Source organism: Helianthus annuus, chromosome 2 (assembly GCF_002127325.2).
Source record: "Helianthus annuus cultivar XRQ/B chromosome 2, HanXRQr2.0-SUNRISE, whole genome shotgun sequence".
Classification (NCBI taxonomy): Eukaryota; Viridiplantae; Streptophyta; class Magnoliopsida; order Asterales; family Asteraceae; genus Helianthus; species Helianthus annuus.
In genome coordinates this window covers 113,859,565-113,869,567 of record NC_035434.2, presented here as the reverse complement: position 1 = coordinate 113,869,567, position 10,003 = coordinate 113,859,565, and the positions used below count along the sequence as shown (strand labels likewise).

At 33.8% G+C, this 10,003-nt stretch overlaps 1 protein-coding gene across 1 annotated transcript; it reads left to right on the top strand.

Annotated features, from left to right (window-relative positions):
• Positions 1-212: 212 nt before the first annotated feature.
• LOC110920584 (bet1-like protein At4g14600) lies at positions 213-4,682 on the top strand. Its single transcript, XM_022164748.2, has 5 exons — positions 213-384; positions 2,115-2,212; positions 2,472-2,595; positions 4,087-4,143; positions 4,247-4,682. Exons 2-5 carry the CDS (start codon positions 2,154-2,156, stop codon positions 4,406-4,408), a joined length of 402 nt encoding a protein of 133 aa, XP_022020440.1. The 5' UTR covers positions 213-384; positions 2,115-2,153; the 3' UTR covers positions 4,409-4,682.
• The last annotated feature ends 5,321 nt before the right edge of the window (positions 4,683-10,003 follow it).

The following is a 10,003-nucleotide window of genomic DNA, read 5'->3' as shown; positions in this document are numbered from 1 at the left end:
TATAATTTTTAATAAAATATCCGAAGGCCCTATAGTTTTGGTGGCCTAAGGCTCAAGCCTCAATACTTGAGCTTGGGTTGGCCATGAGTTAGCCGACTTAACTTCAAATATACCTGAACGGCTCGGCTCGACTTTGTGTTACGTAGTTAAAAAAAAAAAAAAAAAGAAAAAGAGAATGACCCGTTAAGTTAACGATTAAACATTTCTAAATATACCCGAAGCGTCATGGAAACCCACCGTGAACGTCATTTGTACAAATAACAAATCCGATTACTCAAATCGGCAGTTTCCATTTTCTCTCAAAATTATCGAAGCAGTCACCCGATTTTGACTCTTTTATTTTTCTACAATCTCAGCGACTAATACGAATTACGGTTTCAATCGGTAAGAATTCAATCTTCCGTTGTAGAATTGTATGCTTATTTGGATTAATTTCTAGAACATCTGTTCACGATGATTCGGTTTTATGGAATTCTGGAACCCTAGATAACTTTAGCGCGATAATTTTTAGATTATTCTCTAGTTGATCTGGAATCAACGATCATTACAGTTACTGTTTATCCTTTTTGATTGATTATCTATGTTGTTTGTGATTGTATTTGTATAAAGTAGGCGTGTGTGCTGTTTGTTATGATTTGGGAATTCAGGGTTTGAGGTAGAGAATGGTCACAGTAACCTAATCATCAAAGAGGATTGAGAGATTCTTACTCAACTTAAGAACTTGAAATGAATGGGGGATTAGAGTAAGCTAATTCACCCAAATCAAGAACAAATTGTATAAGGGTAAAGCTCCTCAGCACAAAGGGGAAAAAGTTTGTATTTTAGGGGCCCGTATTTTCTCTTTGCCCAGGCCTACAGATTTTTAAAGATTTTCGGGGACGTCCCTTCTCCCATACCATAGATACATTCACATCATGCTAAAGATAAAAAGAAAGTTTATTTGAGTACCCTTTAACTTCATATTATCATTATGTTTTAAATGTTTACTACTTTAACTTTTATAGCGATTGCTTTACCTTGTAGAAAATGTTATACAGGCTAATATTGTTTCTTCTAGAATGTATACGAGGACAATTGTTTTGGACTGTTATTACTACTTCGTCCCTAGGGGTGCAAACGAGTCGAGCTACTCGAGATCGGCTCGAAAAAAAGCTCAAACGACTGAACGAGCCGAGTCCGAGCCTAAAAAACAAGCTCGTTTAATAAACGAGCCCGAGCCCGAGCCTAAAAAACAAGCTCGTTTAATAAACGAGCCTGAGCCCGAGCTTCGCTTATTGAGCTCGAGCCAGCTCGCGAGCCTAAACCAGCCTATTGTCTATATATATTTTCTATTAATATATCAGTTATAGTATATATTCAAATACTAATGATTAACATTTACAAATTTATGAAAAAAAAAACTAGCTTATATATTAAATAATAATAATTATAATTAATATAAATTAATTAGGAAATGATAAACGAGCCGAGCCCAAGCTTGAAAAATTACCTACGACTCTACGAGCCAAGCTCGAGCTTTAGAAACAAAGCTCGAATCGAGCCGAGCTCGAGCTTTAATAAGTTAAACGAGCTCAAGCTCAAGCCTGGGCAAGCTTGGGCTCGGCTCGCTTGCACCCTTATTCGTCCCATCTTTACTTTTAGGCCACTGGGTACAAAAGATGACGTGAACATTTTGTCTTTCATTTCTACAATCGATTCAATTAGCGACGAGTCTGTTGAGGATCAGGGGAGATCCGATGGTTAACCGAGCAGACTTGTATTGACACTACATGAGCAGTTTTGAGTTTTATACAAAAATTAGGAAAACTATTAAACAAGACTCATGGAACGAGAAAGAATGAAAGACAAAATCAGTTTGATTAGGACATTGTTTATTCTAATAAACTTGTATGTGGAAGCTATTTTGTAGCCATACTGAGTTTGTATATATTTATAAAATAGGATAATTGGTATTGTAAAGTGCAAATCAATTATTAAGATTTTTTGTGTGGGTGTAGTTTAGGTCCGGAATGTTATTTAGCTTTAGTATTGCGATGATCAGCTTATTACTAGGTTCATTGTTTGGATTATTAGCAATATCTGTACTCTGATGTTCTGTTCAATTATTTGTCTAGGGTTTTCTGTAAGCACAACTTCTCAAATCTACTTGTTCAATGGCGTCCAGTTCTAACAGAGGTGGTGGCTTCTATGGTGCTGCTCCATATAGATCAAGGTATTTGTTTCACTAATTATTTTTGAAGTTTTTTTTGTCAATAATCTAATAGCTGCAAGCTTCACTGCCTATAAAAGGAAGATAAGTGACAAACATTATATGAGTCGTTTGTGACTGGACCTGAACTATTTTACTTTTGACCTTTCCATGTTCTCGTAATGCTTTTTTTTTTAATAACTAATGAAAACTGTGTAACTTTTGTGAGTTTAATACCCATCTGCGTTTATTACTATATTTATAACTTCAAAATTGTTCACAGAGAAGGGCTTAGCACCAGACAAGGGGCTGGTTCTGATGAAATCCAACTACGCATTGATCCAATGCATGCTGACCTGGATGATGAGATCGGTGGCCTCCGAAAGCAAGTTAGACAGCTAAAGAATGTAAGCATCTCATTTTGAAATTTTGCGGGTTTTTTTTTCGTATTATACAACCCTTGTAATCTTCTAACCTTTTGAACTAAAGTAAGACCATAGTGTTGGGCCAGTGGGACCATAATCCATTTTAGTTCTAACTTCTAACAGAGATTGAAACAAAATTATTATTTGCACGCAATTAAAGAAAAGTTTAGGAATTTTATTATCATTACGATGATACTTTTAGAATAGTTAAACTAACGTGCATATCACAGGTTGCACCAATGATATTTTTAATCATATCCAGAATGTTTTTTTTTCTTTAAAGATATGAGAAGTCCGGTGAATATTTTAATACAATACTTGATAAATTGAGGTTATTTGTTATTTTACTTACATTTTGCTTTTTAACATTGAGGTTATAAAGTCATATTGAAAATTTTAACAGATATTACTGATGCCAGTGAATAGGACCAAACGTGTTAGTTCCGTATATGCAATTTCTCACAAGAAAGAATCAAAACCACAGTATATTACCTTACCACACTGATCATTCGTGTAATCTTGGTTTAAAAAAGCGCGAAGCGCTCCGAAGCGTTTTGGTTCCAAAAGCTTTAAGGCTTTAAGCGAAGCTTCAAGCGCGAAGCGAGAGCTTCACGTATACGATGCGCTCAAAATAAAAAAAAAATATTGTACACATCATTACATCAATATGACCTATTCTACTTGTTAATCAATAACAAACCCAAAAACATGATTAAAAAACACAATCAACACATAAAAAACATAGTTAAAAAATAAAAAAAAAATATTGTACACATCAGTATGACCTATTCTACTCGGGTCACCAGATGAGAAGGACTTTTCCGAGGCAGCAGTAGTGCTGTTTGATCCTGAGGCCATTATGATTTCTAAACAGAAATCAAGTTGCAGAGAGAATAGAAGGAGATAGAGGAAGACAGCGGCTGATTATGTTAAAAAGACAGCGGCTGATATTAGGGTAAAGAAGTAGGCCTCATTTAAATCCTATTTAAAGACTGTTGGGCCTAAAAAATGGCCCAAATGTGACCTAATTGGGCTGAAGCGTCGCTTCAAACCATCATCGCTTCGTGCTTAAAGCTCGCTTCATAGCGCTTCACGTATTGTAACGCTTCAGACCAAAAAAAGCGTTGTTTCAAACGCTTCAGCGCTTCACGCTTAAAGCTCGCTTTTTTAAACACAGCGTGTAATTAACTCTAGGATAACTACATAAAAACATGAAGTTGTTAGTCAAAAACAAATTTATCGATGACTGGTGTTGGACATGTGTTTTTATAACATCAATTAATGGTGTTTGTTTCGCTTTTGTTCAATTTATTTGTTGAATTATTGAGCCTGTGTTTCTTTTTCTTCAATCCATTTATCTTTTTTTTTTTTTTCTGCTGCACATACATGTCTGCTAATAGATTCTAATCAAACATGTATTTCTGATATTGTTTTTATATCTCCACGTATGCTCATTTTATTGTTGTGCTATAGGTAGCCTCTGAGATCGAGTCAGAAGCTAAATTTCAGAATGAGTTTATCAATCAGCTGGTATGATATGAGCCCTACACTTAAACGAGTTTGTATGATGCATTTTCACAATTGTATACTTCTATCATTTATTTATGTTGTGTGATTAATTTCAAATTTGCAGCAAATGACACTTATAAAAGCTCAAGCAGGAGTGAAGAACAACATGAGGAAATTAAACAAGAGTATTATACAGTCTGGTTCAAGCCATGTTTTGCATGTTGTACTCTTTGCCCTTTTTTGTCTCTTTTTGGTTTACATGTGGTCCAAGTTTTCGAGAAGATGAGGTAAGCTTTACTCCATAAGCCAAATAATTTTTTAACAGAAGAGAAAAATAGGGTTTGTGAGACGCTCGCAAATACTACCGTAAAGATGGTGTATCTTTGCATGTGAAGATTGTGTATTTTGTGAAACTATACAAAGTGAGATGTCTTTTCTATATTTGAGAATGATGTGTGTGGCTAGTAGCTTGTATTTATGCATAGCCAAGCCCGGGCTTGCTGAAAAGCTTAGTTTGGGCCCAGTCAAAGCTCGGGCTTGGTTGATTTTATGAGCTTAAACCCTGGCATTGTGATTTGGTAAAGAACATTGGTATGGTAAAAAACTATAATGACGAACAAAATACTATTTCTTACTAGTTCAATTCAAACACGACTTTTCCTCAAAAATATAAAGATTGGATTTGGTGAGGTACAAGTCCAATGTAGTGGTGGCGCATCAAGTCCAGAAGATGAGGGACCTGACTGACAAGTGGCGTAACCATTCCCGCCAAGGCGTCTTTAGGCGGAGCATGAAAAGCAAAATATTCACAATAAGGCATTTTTTTGGTGTTTATGGAGGAGAGATTAGAGATAGGGTGAGGTGGAGGATAGAAAAGATGATGTCGATGTGAGAGATGATGGTTTTGTTCTTGCAAATAAACACCTAAAAACACATTTGTCAACGTGATTAGGAGAGAGAAGAGGGGAGAGAAAAGTGATGTTTTTGTGTTGTGTGGGTCAAGTGCTACGTCATATGCAAAAGCACACCCCAAAAACACCTCTATTGGTGCTGTGGTGCTGCATCTTCAAAAACGAACGAAACGCCTTTCCAGATCTTGTGGCATGTCCTTGTAGACTAACGAAAAAAGGTTCACATAACCACCAGTGGTGGATCTAGGTGAAGCCCAGGGTGGTTGGGCGCACACTTTGAAAAAATTTTTTTGTGTATTTTTTAGGCAAAAAAAACTTGACCGCACCCACTGTAAATATGTTTGAACTACTCATCCACACCCCCAACAAATAATTTATGGGTCCGCCACCACATATAACAATATTGCCTTTTGAGAAATGGTGCCACTATTCACTCAAACATGCATGAGCCCTAACCCATTAGATAAAAAGTTGGGCATTGTACCATTCATTCTGAATACGGCTTCCACCCTTGCTTCGTTAAGGGAAAAACACGCAAAGAGTTACCCTTGACCTTAGGTTAGGCTCATTAATTTATACAAGAAGAGTGCCTGCGTGATAAGGTAGGAAACACAGATATTGTCAGGGTGTGCATGGTCCCGTCGGTTCGGTTATTATCCTCAAGCGAAGCTGAAATTGAAGTCTTCGGTTGGCCTATTTCATTAAACAATCGATATTTGGTTAATTAGTACGGTTTATTCGGTTAGATTGATGGAACTTAGTTCGGTTCGTTTAATTTCGGTTAATAGTCAAACCTAACTTGCACTATTTTTTTTGGTTAGAATACATGAAACGGAAGTACAAAAACCTGGGCTAGAAAAATATGAATGGTTCAGTTAGGTCTGGATAATTTTGGTTAAACGAGGATAAAAAAAACTGATAACCGGTTTTTGGTTAATTCAACTTTCAGTTAATTCAGTTTTTGGTTGATTTCGGTTCATTTTTGTCTGTTTTTTATTCCGATTCGGTTAACGATTGAGTTATTGCTCACCCCTGCAATGTTAATTACGTAACATATCAATTTTTTTAATTAAAAAAAGAATAAATCGCTAAAATCATCCCTGAGGTTTAGGTACTTTTATTTATTCCATCCAAAATAAGAATTTTTGGTAACTGTACCCCTGACATTTCATTTTTGTTGTCATTTCTATCCAAATCACTAACTCCGTTAAAATGTATTGTTAACTTATGGACAATTTTGGCAATTCCCAAACCTTATGTACGACTTTTGACAATATACCCATTTATATGTTATGTTTTTATTTCTATTTTTATTATTTTATCTTTAAATAAAAATAATTATAAATAATATATATACACCCCTATGTTTTTAATTTTCTTTTTTACCTTTAAATAAAAAATAATAATAAATTAATTATAGTATATACATAGACACATACAATTATAATTATATATATATATATATATATATATATATATATATATATATATATATATATATATATATATATATATATATAGGGTGAGATTCTAGAGTGAACACTAGTGTATTTGCGAACTGAGTGAACAAATTCTGGCCATTGATCTACACACGTGTATGGCCAGGATCTCATCATCAAATCGTAAAATACACTAGTGTATTTCAACATTAAATCATAACCATTGATCTACACACGTGTATGGCCAGGATTAGTTCACTCAGTTCGCAAGCTACACTAGTGTTCACTCTTGAACCTAATCCTATATATATATATATATATATATATATATATATAGGGTAGGGATATGGTAAAAAGTGTCCAAAGTGTAAGAAGTGTAAGAAGTGTTTTAAACCATTGGATCTTTGATCTAATGGTTGAGATCAAAAGGGTATTAAAATGTAAATTGTGTTTTAATTAGAAGGGGCTTTTGTAAAATTGAAGGGCAATAGTGTCTTTTCCATTCTTTCAAATATGGTAACCGTTTCAAACACAACCATCAAACTCCTAAAAATCAGCGAATTATATGTAACCGCCATCAATCTCCAAAAAAAAATCAGCGAATTTCTTCATACTTTAAAACATTCCCAGATTTTTAAAACGTAATCGCAGATTCAAGTCATGGTGTTTTATCTGGAGACATTGTTGATGGCGTGGTGTTTTATCTGGAGACATTGTTCGTGGCGTAGTGTTTTATAAATACAAAACATTCCCAGATTTTAAAACACCAAGACTAGGATTCAAGTCATGGTGTTTTATCTGGAGACCTTGTTCATAGTGTGGTGTTTTAAAACATCTATGATTCAAGTCATGGTGTTTTATCATGAGACATTATTCATGGCGTGGTGTTTTATCTGGAGACATTGTTCATATCGTGGTGTTTTATCTGGAGACATTGTTCATGGTGTGGTGTTTTATCTGGAGACATTATTCATGCCGTGGTGTTTTATCTGGAGACATTGTTCATGGCGTGGTGTTTTGTCTCCAGATGTTTAAAACACTATGCCATGAACAATGTCAACAGATAAAACACCACGCCATGATTCAAGTCATGGTGTTTTATCTGGAATCCCCAGCAACCTTCTATATAAAACACCATGACCAACATCATAGTCAATTTATCCAGTTGTTTTAAAACACCACGCCATGAATCTGATTATAGATCTATTTATGATAAAGTATGAAGAAATTCGTTGATTTTTTGGAGATTGATGACGGTTACCATATAATTCGCTGGTTACCATATAATTCGCTGATATTTGAATTAAATGACAAAATGTACAATTACAAAACTACCCTTTTGAATTAATTAAGAGGATGGACACTTGTCATTCCAGGAATATTTCTTACACTTCTTACAAATTAAGCACTTTGTACAGGATCCTAAACCTATATATATATATATATATATATATATATAGAGGAAGGATAAATCGAAAACCCACTTAAGTTGAGAAAACTCAGAAAACCTTTGTAAAAAAACCATGTAAACTCAAGAAATATTTCTAAAAAAATAGGAAATGTAATATACATATATTTGAACATTTTTAAAAAAGAAACACAAAAAAACACCAAGTAGTTTTTTTTTAAAAAATGTTACAAAATTTCAGGTTACATAATATATATGTCCAAAAAAATGTAACATACAAATTTTCAACATTTAAAAAAAAATAGTAAGCGTTTTTTACATTTTTTTTTCATAAATAAGTCCGTGTACATTTATATTACATTCCCTATTTTTTTTAGAAAAAAATAAAAATGTTACATAGGGTTTATTTGGGTTTTCTCAACTCACATGGGTTTTCGATTTATCTTTCCCCTATATATATATATATATATATATATATATATATATATATATATATAGAAAGGTTAACATACAAAAGCCCTTATCATACTTTACGTACGCGACAATGGTAACCGTTGGATGAGGGCTATAATCACGCATGGAGGTGATAATCACGCTTGGGATCAGTTATTTGGTGATAATCACGCATGGGAGGTGATAATCACGCATGGGGAGTATAATCACGCACGTTATGATGGTAAAAAAAAATAATTACGCACGTTATGTATTTGGTCGCGTAGGTTAATGTAGGTTAAGCCATAATGTACATTATACTTTCTCTCTCTCTCTCTCTCTCTCTCTCTATATATATATATATATATATATATATATATATATATATGATAATGCTCTATAAGAAACCCTTGAATTTTAGAAAACTTTGCAAACCCAATGCATGGTCTAGATTTTGCCACGTGTCCATAGTAAATATCATATTCTTTTTGTCCTTGAGGGTATTATGGTATTTTCACATCTATCTTAGATATATTCCCCTATTTGATTTGACAATAATTAATACCCATCACATCCAAATCTACTTTCAAAACCCAAGATCCACCATTCAAAACCTCCATTTTTTCATTAACTTCATCTCTGTGTTTCAAGATCCACTCTTTCAAAACCTCTATTTTCCATTAACTTCATATCTGTTTCAAGTTCTACCCAAGATCCATTTCCATGAACTTCATTTCGGTTTCAAGATCCACCATTTCAAAACCTCCATTTAAAGATCCCCACTGACGGGAACGTCATTCACAACGAGTTCCCTACTGACGAGGACAAGAATGATCAAGGTTTTTCATCCTTTTTTTATGGGTTCGAGTTTTTTTTTTCTTTTTTACACCCCTAATTCAAGTTTACATGTTAATTTCTTAAAAGAAATCGAAGAACCAAGATACTGTCGAAGAATCATGATCCTGTCAATAATAAGTTGGTTTTGATTTTTAATTGTCATTTACTTTGATTTTCGTTCTTCACAATTGGTTTTATTTTTTCCAGAATTAAGAATGTTGCCAAAAGATTAATTATTTTTCAATACCATTGATTATTGTTTCAAAAAATAAAAAAATGACGTTTATAGGTAATAAATTTCAATACTATTGATTTTAGTTTGGTTTTCATTCTCCTGGTGTTTATAAATTTTGATTTTGATTCATGGATTACTTGTTTTGGTTTCAAACTCGTTTGATTTTGATCCATGGATTAGTTATTTTTGTGTTAAAAAATGTGTTTGTTGGTTTGGGGATTTTGATCTGAACAGTAACTGTTTTTTTGTTGGTTTGGTTGCCTTGTTTGGTGCTTTTTGATCTGTATAGTAACTGTTTTTTGTTGGTTAGGTTGCTTTGTTTTGGGCTTTTGATCTGAATAGATCTATGGTTGTCATTTTTTATTTTTAGACGTCTAATAATCGGCACATCTGTTTTTAGAAACGAAAAGCCAAGTTTGTCTTACAGGACAACCAACGTAACACGTGTTATAGTCTGAACTCCTGTTTCACAGATAAGCCAAGTTTGTCTTACAGCACAACCAACGTAACACGTGTTATAGTCTGAACTCCTGTTTCACAGCTAAACCATAGTAACTGTTTTTGTGATGTTATTTGAGAAAAAAGATTTTCTGGCTGTGAATGTGTTAATATTTATGTC

Coding starts and splice junctions, on each gene's coding strand:
- LOC110920584 (XM_022164748.2), top strand. CDS start 2,154: ATGGCGTCCAGTTCTAACAGAGGTGGTGGCTTCTATGGTGCTGCTCCA. Junction 2,596..4,086: donor AAGTTAGACAGCTAAAGAAT/GTAAGCATCTCA, acceptor GTTGTGCTATAG/GTAGCCTCTGAGATCGAGTC. Junction 4,144..4,246: donor ATGAGTTTATCAATCAGCTG/GTATGATATGAG, acceptor TCAAATTTGCAG/CAAATGACACTTATAAAAGC.